We start from the raw sequence: 22,892 nt of genomic DNA, 5'->3' as shown, positions 1-22,892 counted from the left end.
TCTTTGGAAAAATAAATCATAATATTTGAAGTTATATATTTATATATTAATGTAAATGTACAATTCAAAGCTATTGAAAAATTTATCATTTTATTTTGTTAGGTAATAACTGATTTAAAATGTAATTCTAATTGTAAATATTCTAAATTTATGTAACATTTTTTTGTTTAATGTCTGTTTTTGTCATTGCCAAACAATTTTGTAACCTTCTTTTGTAAATGTGCACAAATAAATGTTTTGATATTTTGATTTATGGTAAAATTTACTGTTTTTGCAATAGTATTACTAAAGCAACAAGTTTTGTAGTTGTATCTGTCAAAAGCTATTGTGGGGGTGTTTGTGGTAAATTTAAAGAATTCAAAATGTAAATAATTTTGATTTTAAGTGCATTTACTAGATTTACATGAAAAACACCCAATAACAACATAACCTTTTGTAAAGACAATTTTTTTCATTTTTTTATTTTCTGCTGTTTACATTCAAATTACTTGAATAATTGTAAATTTGAAATATGCTTGTTTAGCTTTGTGAATATAATTGATACAGAAATAAATTGAGAGGATGTAATAGGCTACTACAGGTGTACTGACAAACTGACCCTAAGCTAAATGCGTTACATCACAAGGATTTGGACTTCCAGCTAAATCTAGTTTCCCGATCATGATTTCATCTATTGCGACTGTAAAACATCACAGAGTTATCCTCTGGCAGTTTACATGCATGTATTACAATTTTTGTTTCTTTTTCATGACTTTGAATTTCCTACTTTTATCAATTTATGATTTTGGTTTATTCAGTAAAATTCTAGCAAACAGACAATCAATTGAATAGAGAATTCAGGACATGTATCCTCACAAGTATAAATTAATCTGTAAATATAGAAAAGTCCAAACCATTTGAATATTGAATTTTTCAGTAGATGAGTTTTTGAACAATGCTTTATACAATTTTCAGGACATGAACATTAGATTTCATAGCAAAGAAATAAATATGTTGATGTGGAGTTAAACTTGTTGTGAGAACACTGAAATACAAAAACTCTAATAAATCGCCAATTTGGTCCTGATATGTACTAAAGTTATTGGTTTTATAGGGAATTTTTCTGTTGGAAATGTCGGGTCATTTCAGAATGTGCCAAACCTACATTGCCTTATAGGCAAGTCTATCATCTGTTGACAAAATCTTGGTTATCTAAAATAAATCTTGTTATTGCAGGTCAGACTGCTATTATATCAATAATCATCAAGATTATGTGGTCATAACCAAGTCCATTCATCCTGTATGCCTTGAGAAATAAAATATAAGGTTATCATTGAGATCAAGGACCACCATAAAAGGTCACATTTCCGATGACAAACAGATAAACATCCTTCTGTCAGGTGCAATGTTTCCCAGTGTTTGGTAATTTGTCAATATTTTATTAGCAAGGTAGATTTATAATTAGGTAACAACTTTTTTGACAGACAGGTATGATTTATAGGATTTTCATGGCCATCATTATTTTAATGGTGATTTAATGGTCATAACTTTCTTAATTTAAAGACAATCATTAGCATTAATTATTCAAAATATTAATGGTCATTTTGTGATAATTGTCAACGAATATTTGAAGGGTAACAATAAATATATTTAGATTTCAGATTGATTCTTGTTTGCTTTATGTCCAGTGGCAAATATTTAATGAATATTTAGGAGATGTACAAGTGATGAAAGAAAATTCTTTTATTTGAAATAATTGGTTAACCAGTAAAATTTTGAAGAAAATTGTATGATAGGCTTGAAAGGAAGGTAAACATTTTTTTCCTGGCTGTTCATAAATTATAAGATTGTTTATCCAGCTAATATTAAGCTGATGTCAAACTCGAGCTTATTTTTGGTGGTAAATATTGACACTATATATAGTTGATCTAGTTGTATTTTAGTGTAAGAAATTCATTTTTACATCTATGTAGATGAATTAAACTGAATTGATTTTTATTAACACCAATGGTTGTAGGGGCATTATGTTTCCTGCTCAGTGTGTCCACCTGTTCCTTGATTCCTGTCGGTCCTATATCAGGTTAATGATTTTGGTTATAAATATAGTTTACCATGAAGTTATGGCCACATTAATTTGAAACTTAGTACACATTTTCATTTGGTGTGACAATTTAAATCGTATTCCAAATTAAGGTTTTGACACCAATTTCAAAGTTCGCTGAACATATGAATACAGCGTGAGCATGGCATGGTGTCCTATATTATAAAAACTGATTCTTGTTTCTATCTAAATACAGAAAGATTGAAATAGATTTGAAAACAAAAAGCATTAAAAGTATCATAAAATATAAACAGAAGCCATCTTTTCTCCAAAAAAAGAGATTTCCAATTTCCAAATGTTGTCATACCTAATGACAGCAATTGCGGAAATACACTTCTCCAAAGGCAATATTAACACACAAATCATAATATTTGTTATTTTTTATTAAATGTGATGATCCTGTTGTCAGGTTTCTTGACATACAGGGACCATTCCTGTCAATCCATCAATCACATAGTAAATATAGTTACGTGTTGTATATGTCAACAGAATGTCTATTTTTATGGTGTGGTTATGTATAGTGTATTGGTTAGTTGTGTACCATTCTATATGTAACACTTTTGTTAGAGGACTTTTGTTGGAGGATATATTCTTGGAGCACTCTTTCTGAATTAGAAATTAAGTATGAAGGATTTTCAAGTGATAGCTTCTGAAATCAAAAGAAAAATCGTAAGTGCAGTTCGTTTCTTATCTAGCTATTGTTAACTGTCATCGCTTATATTTTCATTTGACACAGTTCTGAATTGTTTTCTAGGATTTAAATGATTTCTCAGTCTTGGTGCTTCAAGCAAAGAAGATTTTTGCTTAGTGCAAAAACAAGGGAAATTGTATATTTTTATTAGTCTGAAAAAGTTAAAGAATTTGATTTTTTGCAATATCCTGAACTTTATTACCTACTTACTCTGGATAAAATGATGGCATATTACAATCTCAAATAGCTTCATTAAAGGAACACCTTGCAGCATTGCAAAAGTAAATTGTACATTAGAAAAAAGAACTGTATGATAGAAAACAATGAGACAAATAAACAAACACTTTTACACTTAGTAAACAACAGATATCTAGTCTTGAAATAAGCATTGTCAATCTTTTTTAATATAAAAAGATGTGGTATGATTGCCAATGAGACAACTTTCCATAAGTGACCAAATGACACAGAAATTCACAACTAGCGGTCACTGTAAAACAAAGCCCATACTGCATAGTCAGCTATAAAAGGCCCTGAAATGACAATGTAAAACAATTCAAACAAGGAAACTAACGGCCTAATTTATTTACTAAGTTCATCTCCTATAAGTCTTTAATTGTCTCTCTACACTTGAGCTGGATTTTAACGCTAAGGTCAATTATTGTTCACTTTTAGAAAAAGCCACCTCTCTTTGATATAAAGAGGTCAATACATTTTGCTTTGTTGTTGTAACTTGAACTTCTAATGTACTATTTAATGGGTAGTAGTAATTTATAGAGTTGATTGATCTAATCAACCTTTTTTTAAAGTCAAAATTCCAACAGTACTGACCAGTACCAATTTACACCAAGAAGGTGCTTCAGGGGAACCATTATGTTTAAAACATTAAACATCTTTGTTGATACATATTAAATGACTTGCTGGTTAGCTGTTAAATTGACTTGCTGATTGCTAACCATGACATTATAGCCTTGAGGCCTTGTTGTCACAACTTTTCATGCTTTGAATCTATAAAATCATGTTTTGATTTAATCTTAATGAAATAGAAATTTTTATATTTTTATTTACATACATTTTATTGTTTTGACATTCAATATTACAACTGGAAAATTATTATTTGCTCTGCTTTTTGTTTGATCATAGAGAATCTGCTTGAGGAAAACTTTCCTTTGCGGCAGATTTTTCCCTGATAACTCAAACATTTTAACACAATGTTAAATGTTCCCTTTAATGACAGAAAACCTGATAAAAATGATCTTTTTGTATTGATCTTTTTGGAATAAGGACATCTTTTTTGTGTTTCTTCTAAGAAAATATAATATTCAGTACTAATTGATTACTGGATATCAGTGAGGTTCAAATATCAAGTTATCAAGTTCAAGAATTTGAGTGTATCTTCATTGGTGTTGTACATGTGTAGAAAGGTAATTTAGAAGGATGACTCCTAGTCTCATGGTACAGGGAATTGCATACCCAGTGCTGTATGCTTTCTTATATGAGCTGTCTGTTTGTTTGAATGTCAAAGCTGAAATTCAGTATATTTTCTGATCAAATGAAATTCAATCATCTACAAAATAAAGTCTTGACTCGAGCCTTACCCACATATACAGTGTTTTTCTCTCTGTCATTTAGCACAAAAAATCACTCCAAGCACTCAAGTTTATTCAACAACAAGGTTTCCTACACACTCTTCAAGGAGCAATGAATTGCAGTGGGGATTGATGGAGAGATAGTGACATTCTAACATAGGGCATAAGTACCGAATCCTTGTTTCGACAACATGCTTGTTACGTTAGGCTGTGTGCATCAGTTTATTGAGCAAATTCTAGAACAAAAAAAAAAACATATGGGGAACTACTATCATCAGTCCTTTCCATGTGAGATAAATTTATATATTTATTTTAGATGAAAATTTATAAGATGGCAAAACAACTTCCTTTTCCATCCCTATACACCATGTACACAGTGATATATTGCACATCAAATATCAAGTGCAAAAACTTGTGTTGCATTCTACAAGGAATGTTTTGTTGCTATGTACAAGAAGCAATTTAAAAACTGTCAAGCAAACATCAGGTCAAGTTCAATAGATTTAATAGATGGCTATGCATGTATGATGTTAAATTTACAAGACAACAAATAATGTTTTAGTCATGCAGGGATAAGACAGATAGAAATATGTAAGGTATCTGATAAACTAGCCCTTACCCTTGTCAAAAGTCAAGACCTAGGATAAGTACTATCACCTTGTAAATATCGTATACAATCATAAACTTTGTTTACATGATAATAAATCCTTAGTAATTGTTTATACTTAATAATTACAAGGTAGTAAACATTTTATGGAGTTTTGATTGAGTACTGTAAAACTATTTCCATAGGCTTGAATTAATGGGGATTTCAAAATACTTCTTGCAATAATGCACAAGTATGGGGTAAATTGTTGGTTTTAAAGAGAACTTGCAAAATAATGAGTTAATTTTAGTTTATAGTGTTCTTTAACATTTCACCATAGTCATGATAGTGCTTACGAACACCAGAAATTTAATCAAATTTGTGTTCATTCACTAGTAACCTTTTAATATTTGATATTCACTGAAGCATGTTCATTGATTGAACTTGATCCTCAATTGAGGTCAGAAGTAAAAAGGGTAACACAAATATTGACGAAGAGAATATTTTGAATCACCTTGTGAAAATACTGACCAGGTTAAAGACAATTTAAATTGTATAATGTATATATATGGCACATGACAGTCACTATAAGACCAATCAAATAATAATATAGACTTCAATTGGAACCAAAAAAAGGATATGTTCATACTGCCAGGGTCTTCAGTTATGTTCATTTTTGCCATTTTGGTTTTGTAAAGTTGAAAGATCATTTGGTTGAAATACAGATCATGAGTTAAAGATTTGCACATTATGATGATGTGACAAGGTTCTGTATTACCGGTACTTTGTATTATTATCATTTGCATTAACAAGAGTTATGGTTCTTGATTTATCAAAATAGGGTTTTAAGTTGTTTCTGTTAGATAAGTGGGTGATGGTTTCAAATTCTAATATGTTGTTTCTCATGGCAAAATAGTTCAAATTGATAATTTTGATGAAACTTTTTGTTCTATTGGAGTTTTAATTATCGATGTAGATTGAAAAATGGTGCTATATGTCTTGTCCATTGATAACTTCAGATTTTTTAAACTAAATCTTTTCAAATTTGTTTATATGAGAATAAAAATGGGGAATATGTAAAAGAGACAACAACCCGACTGAAGAGCAAACAACAGCTGAAGGCCACCATGCTTTTTCTAATGACAAAAGAGAGATTTAAGTTTGATTTTGACATTTTCCACTTATAGACTAGGAGTAATGGCCTTTGATTGAATTAAATTGACAATGCTACTAATGAATTCAAGAAAAAACATAAGTTTAATGTCATTATGACAGCTTTTTGAATTGTTTACTTATAAAATTAACAAAAGAAATATGTTTTAGAATTACGGTAACCACTGCACTAAGTTACATCTTTGTGCATGTATGAGATACACCTATGAGGGCGTCAGCTTGTTGTGGTGTATCTTATTTACACATTATTGTCAATGCAGAATGTTAGTTTTCAATAATTTATACAAATGTATCATGTTAGTGGAAACATGTTTTCCATAATACATTCCTACATGAAATAGAGAATGGAAATGGAGAAGGTGTCAAAAAGACAACAACCTGACCAAAGATTGAAAATAAAAACCAAACACCATCATTGCGTCTTCAACACAGACAGAAAATCCTGCATCCAGAGGCAAACTTCAGCTGGCCTCTTAACAAAAATGTCAGAGGTGGATTTAGAGGTGGGCCCCCCTTTTCTGGGAAAAATTTGGTTGTATATATAGGGAATCAATGAATAAAATTGAGAATGGAAATGGGGAATGTGCCAAAGAAACAACAACCCGACCATAGAAAAAAACAACAGCAGTAGGTCACCAACAGGTCTTCAATGTAGCGAGAAATTCCCGCACCCGGAAGCATGACCGGAGTGGGTCCCCTCTTAGACAGTCAGTGGGCCCCCACTTATGAAAATTTCTAGATCTGCCACTGAATATGTACCGTTTAAAAATGTGAATGCATGCATGAGCGCTAGAAATTTAAAAAATATGCACTACCTAAATTTTATAGTAGGTGTGACTATTACAAGAATCAATGCAGATGCCTCAAGTTGTTTTAATATTTCAACAGGCAACATCAATTTATTGCTTTTATATATATATTACTGTTAAATAGACAGAAGAAGCATTTATATCCACCAGATGTTGAATATCATTTCAGTGATGATTAATTCATTATGGATTTTTTATAAAGTTTTCTGCATCATCATACTTAATTTAAAAACAGTAAAATGAAACATGTTGCATGGTATATATTTCTGTAAAATGTGATTTGGAGGCAGTTTCTTGGTAATTATGTTATTGTTAAAAGTGATAAAGATGTACTTGTTGAAAATCACCAGAGGAGATATCTTATTTGTTCAGTAATTGTTTGAAAAAGTACAAGAGGTCAAGAGGCAATTAAAAATCATAAGTTGATGAAAGGCATCCAACACCAGCACACAAAAAAGTAGATAAGAAAAACAATAGTAGATCTACAAAATACTTTTCAGAAAACTACTAATACAAAGTTGTCAATAGTACAAAACATTTCTTAGAAAACTAAAGATTGAGGAACATGATGCCAACATAACAAAAACAAAAACAAAAACAAAAACTAAACAGGGATACAGTCTGAGTTCTAAGCAAATGTAAAGAACACATTCAATGATTCTTTTATTTGTCAAAAGGATTTGTATAGTATATTCAATACTACACAAATCCTTGCTTGTCATTATTATATGATGTATCTGTAAATGGATACATGTGAGGCCAGATGCAGTGTAGATTAAACTTCTGTAAATGAATACTTATAAGGACATAAGCTCAAATCTATATTTTAAAGTAGGTCTATTTGGATTTGGTTTTGGAGCATCAAAATTATTAAGACACAGTTAAGTACCAGTATAACTTCTTATTCTTAAACAACGTAAATTATAAACAAGTTATTTAAGAGAGAGAATTTGATTTATAACTTTTCTACTGTTTTTAACTTGAATATGATAAACCTTAGCTTTTATTTGATTGATTGAGTGTTGGTCTCTTAATATCACATACCATTGCAAAAAATAGTATCTTTGTCAAATTAAGGATTGAAATAGGAAGGCAGAATGAAGAAATATTATTGATAGAAATTGATGAAAATTTAATCAGTGTAATTGCAATTTTATTTCCTTGACATGATTTGGATGATATTTAAGAGAGTGATGAATATTAAGCTTAAGCTGAAGTACCAAAAAAAAAATTGAGCATGCTTAACTTATGAGCCGAAATTGATATCAACTGTTTATATTCCAACACGCAAAGCATAATAATGATTTGTATCCTACAGTTTGCAATTTTACTATATAAATATGTACATAGTACTAAATATGGTCTCCTGGTGTTATGCTTCTTTAGATAACTAAACAGTAATAGAAAAGAATCAATGTTAGAAAGTGCACTGGTTGAGCATTTGTACTGTCAGGAAAGCTTTGCAAATAAAATTTAATAAATTAAGTGTAAAGTTATTAAGTTCTTTTCCCTTGTTTTCTTTGAAGGTCCTGGTTCTCTCTGGGCAATTAAGCTTACTCCACCAATAAAAACTGACCGCCAAGAAATAGTACAATAGTGCTGAAAGTGGTGTTAAACACCAGCCAATCAAACAATCAAACAATAGATAGCTTAAAAAATTCCCTTGCTCAAAACAGATTTCCAAGAGTAGGACTAGCAATTACGGTACTTTTAATGAGAAACATATTCTGTGGTTTAAATTACTTCTACTTGAGGTCTTTAAGAATTTATATTTCTGATTATAACTTAAAAATAGGATGTATATTTCCAACTCTGTCAATAAAAGTTGTCACATTAGATTCATTTCTGTCTTGTAATGATATAAACTTGTATCGAGCAGCTGTCACAAGTTGATGTAATATTTACATAGCTGACAAACTAAACATGTAGTTCACACTCAAATTACAGACTTATTCATTCATAATTCAATATATATCGTTTACATCAGTAACAACTCTACATGGTAATAAGGTCTTACAGATACTTACATGGTTAATTGGAAGTTTAACCACTTAAGATTGGTTTGTTTTGATACAGAAATGGGTTAAACTTTCTACATCAACTTAAGATGTATCTTCATTGTCCGTTAACTTTTTTTTTTTGTGTGTGTATTATCCTTAAAATAATAATAGATAGGTAGAAACTTGAAATAGCAAAAAATATCAGCAAGACAAGATCTGCAATAACATGTCAAAGATTATCTAAATCATCAGTCAAAAACTTAATGAAGTTATATGCCCTTTGATGATGATTTTATAATTGTTTTGTGTTAATGCCTAAAACCTTGATATCATAATAGATAGAAAGAAACTATAAATAGCAAAAATGACTTGCAAGACAAGAATTTCAAATATGCCAAATGGCAGAAATATTCAGTCAACTCATTATTGGAGTTATTGCCCTTTAATGTTTAAATTATGTTTTTTTTTTTTTTAGCCTATTATCTTGAAAACTTTATAAAATAAATAGAAACTTTTGATCGTAAAGAAAAAAACCTGATTAGCATGATCAGTTATTTACAAATCTGACATCATCACTGACTATCAGTTAGCTCTTACCAGGGTTGAGTTCAATATCGTAGCGGCTACATAGTGCTAAGTAGATTTGGACTATTGAACGTGAAGCTATAGACTAGTTGTTACATAGATATTGATAGCAGCTACGTAGCTGCTACGATATTGAACTCAACCTTGTAATAGAAATATTCCCCTTTAATGATGATTTTTGCCAAGCCTGCGAACTCGACATAGGGAAAGTGATCTGGCGGCTGTTTAACTTCTTAAAAGCTTTATATTTTTTATTTTAGAAGGTGGAAGACCTGGATACTTCATACCGTGTATATAGATGCCTCATGTTAAGAAGTTTCCGTCAGTCACATGTCAAATGTCCTTGACCTCATTTTCATGGTTCAATGACTACTTGAAAAAAAATTTAAGATTTTTTGTAATGTTAAATTCTCTCTTATTACAAGCAATAGGATAACTATATTTGGTATGTGCATACCTTGCAAGGTCCTCATGCCTGTCAGACAGTTTTCACTTGACCTCCACCTCATTTCATGGATAAGTGAACAAGGTTAAGTTTTGGTGGTCAAGTCCATATCTCAGATACTATAAGCAATAGGTCTAGTATATTCGGTGTATGGAAGGACTGTAAGGTGTACATGTCCAACTGGCACGTGTCATTTGACCTTGGCCTCATTTTCATGGTTCAGTGGTTATAGTTTAGTTTTTGTGTTTTGGTCTGTTTTTCTTATACTGTATGCAATAGGTCTACTATATTTGGTGTATGGAATGATTATAAGGTGTACATGTCATCTGACCTTGACCTCATTTTCATGGTTCAGAGGTCAAAGCTAATTTTTTGATTTTAGGTCTTTTTTTCTAATACTAAATGCAATAGGTCAACTATATTTGTTTTTTGTAAATATGTTATGATCTATAGGTTTAGTTTGACCGTGACCTCATTTTCACAGTTCATTGCTCAGTGTTAAGTTTGTGTGTTTTGGTCTATTTTTCTTTAAACTATAAGCAAGCAATAGGTCAACTATATTTGTTGTATGGAGGAATTGTTAGCTGTACATGCCTGCCTGGCATGGTTCATCTCTCCTTGACCTCATTTTCATGGTTCATTAGTCAATGCTTAGTTTTCTTGGTTAATGTTAAGTTTATGTGACAATTGTGATAAAGCTTTATATTTAGGATTATCAACATAACATCAATAATTAGTAAAGAAGGCAAGACATTTCAGCGTGTGCACTCTGTTTATAAAAGTAGCCATTTTTAAAGATGTAGGTTGACTTTAGAGCTCTAGGTTTTTAAAGAAAAAAAAGTACCTTTTTTTCCTTCTGTCTTCACTATTTGTACAACTAAATATACATTTTGTTCTAACAATGGGTTTGTTTCATATCTCTTTTAGAGATAATAAACTAAATGTAGATTTATAAAAATCAACGATTTTGTTTTGTTATCAATTTTGATAGTTTGAAAAAATTCACATTTGCTACATATGTGATAAAATCTTGATAATGAAAGTGTTACATTATTTACCTATTCTAAACAATTTTATCTGATTAGACTGAAATTATTTTTTTATTTTTTTCACAGAAAAATATGTAAAAAGTCCTCCTACATGAACTATAGTATTGATCATAATCTAAAGGTAGTGAATGGTACACAATCATTGTAATCAATTCCAATCCCTTACACCATCTTATATCATATGACCACATAGTTATATGTCATCAATTTCTACTTATATGGTAAAAAATGATAATTATGGGATTGATTCGAATTCTCAAATGACCTATTTTATAACCTATTTAATATCAACAGGTAAAAAAAAATTTTGTAAACATGCCTGATTTTTATTCTTCCATGACAATTTCAACAGGTGTGTAATTATTAAAAAAAAAAGCTTACTATAAGGTTATGTCTCAGGACAAATTTACAGCTTATTAGATTTTTGTTATGATTGTGACATATTATAAGAAATAGTATATAATTATCACCAGAGCTGTTCATTTCAAGATGGATGTGAGGATGTTAATTTCATGATTGATGAAGGTAAATTAAAACTGTCCATCTGGGGGGTCTTTAGTGTATTTTAAAGGTAATAAGGAAATTGATTTTTATTTCATAATCACGTTCCTAGAATTTCCGTTTAACCTTCCTGGTCAAGCAGCCAGCGGTTGTATAAGATCTCTTAGTGTCTGTCTTCCATGTATTATAAGTCAGTAAGAAAAATAATAAGATCCTTTCCCGAAAGCAAATTTGATCAAAAATGTGTATGAATTAGCTAATTAGGCTAAAATTGTATAAGTGTTAAAATCTCTTTCTCTACAATATTAAGAAACTGTTTTGTCTAGTTGTTGGCTAAATTGGTCCTCTAAAAATGATACTATTTGCAAAAAGTGTTGGATTATACCAAATAGGAGGATTCAATGTGAATAACAAGTTATACCCTTCAACATTTAGATGAAACCCTAATAGAACATTCATAAAATCCCTGGCATGAGTAAAGTAAACTAGGTAAGAATTATTCATTGAAATTATGTCAATTTATTCAGTTTATGGACCAACATGGTTATATCTCTGCAATTACTCATGACTGAAACCAGTGAGTATGATCTGTTATTCATGTACTTTGCCTCATATAACAGGTCCAACTAGTGGAGAAGGATCTGCCTACTTTTCTGGAGCACCGTAGATGACCCCCCCCCCCCCCCCCCCCCCCCTGTTTTATATTGGGTTTCTTGGTGCCACAACTGTGTAGTGTTATTTGGACTTGTTTTTTGTTGTCAATTTTCTTTATTCAGGTCAAGGTGATTGTCTGTTTTCTGTTCTCTGACTTTTGATATCTAATAGCCCCTTGGAAATTTGTTTTCTTCACTCTTTCTTCAAGGACCAAATGATGGTGATTTGATATTCATCACACTTTATTTTATAGGATTCTGTAGCTTTAATTAAGGTTTAAAGCAGGTGAGTTAAGCATATGAAAATATGTTGTCGTTTTCATACTTTTGTAGTTGCCAATTGCATGAATCTGTCTATTTATGAAAAATAAGATTTTCAAATAAACTTAGATTTAGTTACATTCCCCAAGAACATATGGACAATTATTTGTCAGACCAAAAAAATATCCTGGAGCCTAGATAAAACAACAACAATGAAATGATAAAGTGAAATTTAATGCATTTTTCATTTAAGACAAGATAATTATGGGATATAGTTGAAGTCAGTATTCACTTAAACAATGGTTGTCATGAAATATTTGCCACTGGCTTAAGCAACCATTTATTAATCAATCACATAAACAATGGTCATTGATCTTTAAACCAAGAAGTCAGGTTAGGTGATGGATGATATATATATATACCTAGTCAGTCAGGTGTGAGTTTGTTATGACATATTACAGGTAATTACAGGTAATCAGCTGATTAGTGTTAAGTATCATGTCATGAATACTATTTACATTCAGGGCCAAACATTTGTGTAAAGTTTATTGTCCAGTCAGTAGTTCATTAAGAGAAGGTGTTTGATAAATCAGTGAATTGACCACAATGACTTGCTGTTTCAATGCTCATGCTTTTAAATCGTCTTACAAGACATGGGTAAACGTATGTATGCCATAGATCAGGTTTGGTTTCAAGGGTGTATTACCCTTCAAACCAGGAGGGATGTGTTTTGCCAAAGAATTTTCCTTTTTCAAGGCAACAACATTGATTTGTTTTTTTCAAATTTTAAACAAGAGGTAATGGGGAGGGGGAGACAAGTTGTGGCTTACTATAGGCAAATTCAGAAAGCAAAGATCTTGTATTATGTTTCTTTTATCAAAATGTGCAACACTAATAAATATCTTTGCACAGATTATATCGAATACTTCTGTTTTCGAGATTGTGCATCTGACATGAGAATATCATTAGAATGGATCTTTTCCTGAAAACCCATCAAACTATGGGGGTCCCAAATGTTAAGCTATGTCATTTTGACACAAATATACAAATCGCTTTTTTGCATCAATTTTTAATCTTCTATGCATATGACTAAGAGACACACCAAGATTTCAAATTTTGATAAAGTGTTTGGTCCCAGAACTTTATATCAGTAATAATTTATTTAAGCTAGGTTTATTAGTGGCAATGAAAACAACTCATTGCATTTTGATGACAATTTTTTTCTAAATCTGTTTTCAAATTATTACTGTGATGTAAATGCATCATTTGGGAGGTATGAAACACTGATATATAATATTCATGTCCTTTGTATAGTATGTATTACTACACTCTATTGTTAAATCTTTTTATGAGATTAAACTATATTACACTTCCTGTTTAAAACTACCGTCTATTTGTCAACGTTGTGTCGATCTGTTTTGATTTCTCGTTCAGGATTTACCCATGGGAGATGGGATTTTGTACTCTTAAGGAAGCATATGATTAAATTTTAACAAGTAGTTTACTATATGCACTAATATTCCCTGGAAAATTTTAAGAATATATATTTTGATTAGAGGTAAGTAATATTGTAAGCTGTTTATTTACAGTTCAATATATAAGTTAAATTTAATATAACCAGTGGAGCATGAACAGGAATATACAAGACAATTATTTTAATCTTTGAACAGACATAAAGCTGATTTTGTATATTTTTCTTCATGTTTGACAGTTTTGATAGTTCATGCTTTGTATTGGTATATTTTCTTTCAATTAAACTTTTTTCCTTCAAATCTTGAGATATTTTCAATGAAGCTTAATATTAAGTCAGCCACATAGTATAGTGATATGTATACCAGGACATTGTCAGGTGGCTATCTTGTTCTGGGGGAGCATCTGTTTGACTGTCCCTTTTGTATAAACTACTTATGTCCAGTATCAATATATAAGATACCAAGGGTTTGAAGATGATTGCCACATACTCTGCGTATTAGCGAACCTAAGACTGTGGCAACAATTTATGAGGTATTTGATCAATTAAGGGCAAAGTAGCTTTTACCCTTTATTTACAAATACCTACATTATGTATGAGTTGCACAGTCCAGGATATATGAAACTTTAATTTTGTGGATTCAGTACCTAAGCTGTACAAATTTCTAGGCTTCCAAAGTAGATGATCAAATCTGAAGAACAGATCTTTTTGATTTATTGTTTACATTTACTGCTTAGTACACAGGTACACATGAAATGATTTTTACTGGGCAAGCAAGCAATCAGAACTATAGATGAAAACAAAGCAGGTATTATTGGTGGCATAGAAAGTTATTTAGAAACTCCTTGAATCCACCCTGAAATGTTGAGAAATATTGATAATGGAAGTTGATTTATTTGTTCTGATTTTCACTGTGGGAAAAACATAGTTGACTTCACTGACTGAAAGGCTAGATGATGGAAACTTCTTGATAATTTTATTAAACCAAGTTTAAGTTTTAGACTTTAATAGTATTCCTTCTCAGGATGTATGTACAATACTTTGGTAGACCCCCCTCCCCTTTCCCCCTTAAAACTTCATTAAAAAATTAAAAAATTAAAACTGATGTTAATTTAATAAAAGCAAAATAAGGCCTTGAACTGTAACACCTCTGCGGCTATAAACACATTTTTAGAAATCATATATCATACCACCGCTGTAAAAGGAGTTCATTTACATGATTATTCTGTTCATATTACACGATTTTTACTTTTCCTGTCATGTTCGGTAATTAACTAATAGACCTAAGGTAGACCTTCATGTCCAACTTATTTTTTTTTAATTTCCGTAACATCGTTTACATGCTATGTAATGTTGCTAAATTTCCATTAAGACTTATAAATATGTACAGACATGACTTGTGGCTTTACTTAACATGTGTTTGACCATATTTTTATGAGTATAGGTATTGTCACCAACAAGACATAGTTCTGACCTACTTAAGCTCTTTGTCTGAAAAAGGTCAAAGATGTAGGTTACTTTTAATGTAACAGTGAAACGACTATCTGCATTGTTCAAACGAATAAATATACTTAAGCCTTATGGTTTTTTTTCAAATTTTTGATCTTGTTTTTATTTGTGAAAAACTGTATTCAAGGATTATTAGATTAAGAGGTACTTGTATCCGGTAGTTGCTTTGCTACTTAAATGTTTCCTGTTTCCTGTTTGAACAAATACTAATTCAAATACATGTACATTGACTGATCCCAATTAAACAATGTCATACTAGTGCATTTTTAATGATTTATTTTCCATATATGATCAAACGTCTTATAAGTTTAATATGTTGTTGGTGTTGAAAGCTTTATTGATATAGAGCTAATTTTATGATATTTGCCACTGGATGTTGATAAAACAGCTATCAATCTTTTATGAGTAAACTTTACAGTAAGTTCTTCAAATCTTTGTCACATATTTTTCAATTAGAGTCAAGATTAGTAATTGTAAGAATATTTTTCATTAGTATCTATGCATTCCATTCAAGTATAAATGCTCATTTGCGGTATTCTTTTTAGGAGAAAATCTGATGTAGAAACTTTTTGTCCTCGACAATTTTCGTAATATGCTTAAACAACATGGCTTACAGTCATAATTTTGCCTTCCACATTTTTTTTTTATCATTTTGCATGACCACAACATCGATCAATCATATATCCAATCAACCAAATAACACCTTTAATGAAATAGGAAGTATTAAAAATGTCATAAGGTCTGAGTCCTTTATTTTGATGGGAAGATAATAATTACATGGTGTTTTAAAGATATATCCCAATAAAATGCAACATTCATAAGAGAGAGGGGCTGAAGACGCCAAAGGGATATCCAAACTCACAAGTCGAAAATATAGTGACATTTAATAATAACATGTCAAAAAATTAAAAATTAAAGACAAGACACAGAAGAGTAACATTAAATTTAACATAAAAATGTTTAAAGAATGAGTGAAATAAACCCCAACTGTACTATATAAGGCTTTCCTTCTTTATTCAAAAAGTGCTTCCATCAGCATTATCAAATCCCTCTTAGTGAAATAGTATTCATTCCTTCTTGGAATTCAATAGTATGTGCATTGTACATACATTTTACAATTGTAATAGATATCATGTATGTACACTTATGTTGTTAGGTTCTTGTCTCATTGATGTCAACTCCCACATACCCTTTTAATTATTTATATATATTCATGTGTACAACAAAATGATGTATTTTAAAATTAAGATAGTGAATTAAGGTATTATGTTTACCGTGTAATGTCATATCGAACTGGGGTTTAATTCAAATATTTTATGTTAGGATTAAACTTTTTTGTGATGAATGAATAAGCAATTTGAATGTTTTACATTATACTCTAAAAGTGAAAATCTGTCTGTCAACAAAGGAAGAAAATCATTGAATTTATGATTGATTTTGAATTGTATGTCTTGTTTGAATAATAAAATTCTGAAATTTAATGGCAAATAGATCATAATTTGAAATATATACATAAGTTTTGTGAAAGGTTTAGAATTAATTTAAGGTCATAAATCTAGGTCATTTTTTATTTTTCACCCCATGATTTTTCTGGGGGTAAAGTATAGTGTTATTGTAATATAAATTTTGTTGTGTATTATAGCAAGTAGAAAGTAATGTGGGTCTCAATTTGGTCTAAGCGTGACATGGGATTTGCTGATTCTTTGTATATATGACCCTTGAAAGTCAAATTATTTAGCAGGAAAATATGAAAGGAAGTTGAGCAGGACAATAATTACAAGGGTTTATATAACAATGATAAGCTGGATACAGGAATCTAACAAAACAATAAGCGGGATACAGGGTAATTCACTAATCTCAATTTGTTACAATTACCCATTTTAATGTCTGGTATCCTTAATACCAAGGACGTATAACTAACTTACTTATATACCTCTTAGTTATTATATAAGAGAATATAGACAAAAATATTGTTTGTTACAAGATCATTTATCTTAACTTTTATTTTTGAATGTAAGATGAAGCCATATTTTCTAGGTATAATTATTCATTTTCAATTTTAAAGTCTTTCAGACCATTAAAATGACATTTTATAAATGAGAATTACTGACTTGGTCATTATATGATGAATATTGGCTTCATTGTGCTTTGAAAACTATTCTTCACTCATTCCCTGTTCCTAATTACTCAATTCTATTATATCATCATAGACATTCTTTCAGTATTGAATTTTGATGACAATTTAAATTAATGATATTCATCATTCCTTTAAAGTTAAAGCCATATAAGAAGATTATGGTGACTTCGTCAGAAAGTAGGATTCTAACTTACTACGATATATCATGCAATTTATATTGGCAATTACAACATTTGCAGTCATATCATGTTGTGAAACAATGATCTGCATTGCAACACCCCATCTCTATTGCAACCCTCTTGTTAGTTGTTGTTCTTGGTCTGTCTATTGAACTGTCTGTCTGACTGTTCAACAACCAAACAAATAATTTTTTCGGATTTATCATAAACTAACTTCCTGTTTTCCAATACCGGTATTTTAATTTATGACTATTGAGTGGGTATGCTTACACTTTATAGGCAACTTTTTGTTTTAATTCCATTTTATACATTAATTAATTCTTTGAAATGTTCTGTATTTTTCAGAGCCAAAGAGAAGAATCTATACAGAGATTTTCTGAGATGCAGAACACATCACCAGGTATGTTGATGTTCCTATCTTGTATGCTTAATATTATTTACTTGAAGAACAAACGCTTGAAAGAGCGTTTTTTTTTAGAGAATGATAATATCAAGTTATTAAAGTAGACATTAATACAAATCAGGATTTTCTGTCATAAAACAAGATACAAATGATCACAAGCTTGCTCTTAATTATATCATTGTTGGCTAAAAAATATAAGCAGAATTTAATAATGAAGTTGGGTAAGGTTGACCTACTTTGCTTTAAGAGCTTTTTAGTTAATTCTTTGTTTACATTACATATAACATGGTTAAAATGGGATGCATGAAAGCAGTAGGTTTTTTTTATTGGTTTTGGGTTAAAAATGGACAAACTAAAACTAAAGTAACATATATTCAATTTTCATACATATGTACAAATACAGTGGACATTTTAGAATCAAATGCATTCTGGGTAAATCAATATTTTCATAAAAGTACATGAAATCTACTGGTATGTGATTCAGGTTAGGATTGGTGTGCGAAGATTGAAATAGCCTGAATATGAAACTTTAGAACATTTTTTGAGTTACAAAAATAGTAAAATGTACAGTTATTTAATAACATGTATAACAATATTAAATCACATGTCAATATTTCTTTAAAAAGATTACATAACATTTATTTGATGCTTAATTTTTGTTAAAATTTGCTTAATTGTTTTCAGTTTGTCCAGATTTTTTAGTTTAGAAGAATATTTTGCTAAACCTGCATGTTTGTTTGTTTATTTTAACATAATAAGTTTGTTTATAGACCCACAGACACCGGTACCAGACTATGAGGAGGGATCTGTAGACAGTCAAGAATCTTACGAAAAATATTTTGCATTCGCCAAAAATTTTGGCACTGTTATAAACAACATTAAACTGATAGGTATTGCCGGTCTTGTAAATGTTGTTGTGTGTTCTGTGGCACATATAAAACCTTTTAACTCTTTGTAGTGTTTCTGTTAGTTTTCTTGGTTTCAGCACACATATACCAGTATTAGAATGAGTGAAAAATATTTAGTTAAACTTGTTTTCAGTTTTAAAACAAAATCACAGGTCTGTAACAAGGCAACAAGGCCTGTGTGTATGGGCTACAGTAATATCTGGTGCCAAAAGTATATCAAAAATAAACAATGCAACTAGTAAAAATTTTAGCTCAAACACAATCACTTTTGATGATTTCTGGTACAGATTTGAAATTATTAGCTCTACCATGCTAATATAAAACACTGATTCCAAGAAAACTGATAGCACTGATTATAATCATTAATGAAATTTAATTCTATTATAACGCTGTATAAGATGAGTAGGCTTTTCTTAAAAAACTAGAAAGAGAACTTTCTTGTGTGAAAATCAATTATTAAATTCACATTTATGTAAATATCTGGCTTCAACATCTTTGTAAAATATAACAGTCGACTTGGAATCTTTATAAAAATTTCAGATGTCAAAACCAACAAGAATAGAATATTTCAAAGTTGACAGCAGTCTTTACCATTTTTCAGTCTAAGCTCTTATAACCTTTACCATAAGGAAAACATTTCTTATGTGAAAGTACTCAATGTTTCCATTGAAAAGCTTTGATCTGAGTGTAGTTAATACAGATATGAAATATGTATACGACAAAAATAGTGTCTTTTGTTAAAAAACAGCTGAAATATTGTTCACACCCATGACAACAATAAGCATTTTGATGTCCTTATAAAATATGTATTTAATCTGCTTGTTCAGCAAATTAACTTATGCAGGGATCATCAGGTTTCCAGGTGTAAAAATTTAAATAAAAATAATGAAGTGTTGTTCTTAGGACACATTGGATGGGTAGCTTGTTGTTAAATATTTTCCTTTGTACTAACTTTTTTTTAATTGTAAATAAACCTTTAATACATTGAATTTAATACTCAATTAATTATCTGTAATCTGTTAACATTTATAGTACAACATTTAATCATTTTTCAAATGCATTTGGCTGTCACTGTTTAGCATGTGACTTCCATATCAATTTATTTTTTATGCAGCTGTTTTAATTAGAATAACATGTTAAACATCAAACGTTGCATAATGTTGCTCAATTTTAAAAACCAGATGTTTCAAACATGTTTTCTTATCTATGGAATAGCCTGGATAATTGAAATTATATCTGTTTTGCTTCCAAATTTTTTAGGTCAATTTTGATGCTTAATGATTTTTTTTAGATTTAGTTCAGCTAACATTTTTAATAATATGTTTATTCATGTTAACATAAGGGATATAACTCTTCAGACATATCTTTTTTATACCTTGAATTGACCAATTCAGATATATAAATCTCTTACAAAGTCGCTAAGTTTTCTGCTACATTTTCTGCAAGGGTTGTCTTTAATTGCTTCATTGAGATGGAGAACAGCAATAAAAGAGTGTTTCTTGCTTTTTGAGTGTTTTTCCTGTGCATGTACTTATTTTGTGTGATGGATTGATATCCTATATCTTGGTTTTACTATCAATATGTTGCACAGTTTCAATGTGTTTGTTAGTGATGTTTAACCTAATCAGACCTAATATAATTTGACAAGAGAGAACTAAGTCTACAGAAGAATCCCAATTTATTTTTTTCTACATACACTGACCTGTTGATTCATTTTGCATGATTTTCAAAGATATAAGAAGATGTGGTATGAGTGCCAATGAGACAACTCTCCATCAAAGTCACAATTTGTAAAAGTAAACCATTTTATAGGTCAAAGTAGGGTCTTCAACACAGAACCTTTAACAAGCGCACACCTAATCGCAAGCTATAATGGGCCCTAAAAATTACTAGTGTAAAACCATTCAAACGCGAAAACCAATGGTATATAATCTATATAAAAAACGAGAAACAAGATGACTTAGGGGAGATTTCAAAATGGTACCAAACCTTCACCCTTATCTGAAACAATATTGTAACATCACAACATAGAAAAACATACATGTTTTACAAACCTTAAGGATAGTTTGGGTAGCAAACGAAATGAGGCTAAATTAATGCTGATTTACAATCATATTAGGGCTCATTAGTCATATTAGTTATATCTAAGGTTAAAGGTCAAACTTAACTACTTGATCCTTGTAGATACAATGTATATATTAGATTATATTAAATATTTAAATAATTATCTTTTTGTGATTTTACATCTGCTTCAATTGCATTAACATTTTTTAAACGAATTTTTAATGGTAAAAAAATATATTTTCTGTACAAACTTATCATTTCTGTACTAAGAAATAAAAATGTGAAATATGAAACATGGTTATATAATTGTTACCACCATACTATTCCTTCCTGTTATTTATCTTTAAACATTTCCTGTTGAATAACATCACTAATTACAAATGTTTATAGAATTATTATACAATCAGTCACCTTTTAGTCCTTTATAGAGTAGGGAACTCTTATTTATATGCATAAATAAATGGCAGATCCAGCATTTTCAAAAAGGGAATTTGTTCCCTCTGGATCTGCCCCTAAATAAACGACAGTACTTTAGCTATCTTTATCTGGACTAGAATTGTAGATACTATCTGAATATGTAGTTCCCGCACAAAATTTCAAATATTTTTATGGAGTTATGTAACACCTTTCAATGAATTCATACCTTATTTGGATTTTTCTGTTTTAGTAGATTGAGAAATATTAAATGCAAAAGATAATTATTTTGCTACAACTTAATTTGATTATATTTGAAAAGACTGCATGTATATCATATTCTAATCTGAAAAGAAGACAGTGACTAGAAAATGCTACCGAAACAAATGATTATTAAGATACAAACATTTTAATGAATCTTAAAGTAACATTTGCATCTCCTCGAAATTTATCACTGGTTTTTGTAAAATGAAAATTACTTCATTAATCTTAATTTCTTTTGCAATTAAATGAGAAGAGAATATATTTGTTTATGCACAATACTTGACAGTGCATGTAGTTATGTTTATTTCAGATTATAACATTATTTTTAACGTACAAGTGTTTAAAAACTTTATTGTCTTATGTACAACAACAATTGATGTTCTTTTTATGTAAAAATTGTTTTGTTAAATAGCTTTTGTTTCATTTATATGCATAAACAATTTTTAGTGCAAGTTATTATTAAGTTCTTATTTTATGCATCTAGAAACATTTAGATATAAACATATTGTCTTATAAACATATTTTAAAAGGCAGCGCATCAGAACTGTTGGATATCTTTTATTGTGATATATATTGTGGAATCTTTTTAGTTTCAATGAATATTTTTGCATATGAATAAGTTATTCCATTTTTCAGATGACCAGTTTGATATACCTGAGCCAGAACCAGATTATAATGATGATGGAGTAGACTCAGGAGTAGGAAATGGAGAACCAGTCATCATCAGAGCTAGAGGCCCATCAGAGTCAGAAAAACGTTTATCTGATCCAGACATTGAAAATAATGAACTGATAAAACCCAGGAAACTTTCAAATCCATGTGTGGATTCTAGGGAACGAATGGCATTACACAAAGAATTACTACGGAATTATAAAACGTAAGAGTCCATTTCGAGAAAAAGTTAAAAAAATGAAAATATGCTACGATAGCAAATATAACACAAGTATACCAATAATATGCAATATATATTAAGTATAGGGTTAGTTAGTAAAAGTAATTAGATTAGAAAATTATAAACTTTGGAAAAGGAGAAAAGAAATGCTTGTGAATTTTTGATTATTTAAAAACTTTTTTCAAGATATAAATTACAAACATTTTTTTGTCCATCTTGAATTAATATTACA

At 30.0% G+C, this 22,892-nt stretch overlaps 1 protein-coding gene across 5 annotated transcripts in view; it reads left to right on the top strand.

The window, feature by feature from the left end:
- The window catches only part of LOC143074178 (uncharacterized), a 40,504-nt gene that overhangs the window by 12,320 nt on the left and 5,292 nt on the right, over positions 1-22,892 (top strand). For 2 of the 5 annotated variants that reach the window (XM_076249728.1, XM_076249741.1), the window contains 3 exons: positions 18,061-18,115; positions 18,889-19,008; positions 22,405-22,645. In XM_076249728.1, the coding sequence (XP_076105843.1) occupies positions 18,061-18,115; positions 18,889-19,008; positions 22,405-22,645 (416 nt within the window). Of the gene's footprint in view, positions 1-2,609; positions 2,750-12,929; positions 13,083-18,060; positions 18,116-18,888; positions 19,009-22,404; positions 22,646-22,892 lie in introns of those variants that run through there. The other 3 variants (XM_076249755.1, XM_076249748.1, XM_076249736.1) reach the window with 3 other exon arrangements.

The sequence above is a fragment of the Mytilus galloprovincialis genome, chromosome 1, assembly GCF_965363235.1.
Source record: "Mytilus galloprovincialis chromosome 1, xbMytGall1.hap1.1, whole genome shotgun sequence".
Lineage (NCBI taxonomy): Eukaryota > Metazoa > Mollusca > Bivalvia > Mytilida > Mytilidae > Mytilus > Mytilus galloprovincialis.
Note: the sequence above shows the minus strand (reverse complement) of the source record. Positions and strands in the feature narration are given on the sequence as shown.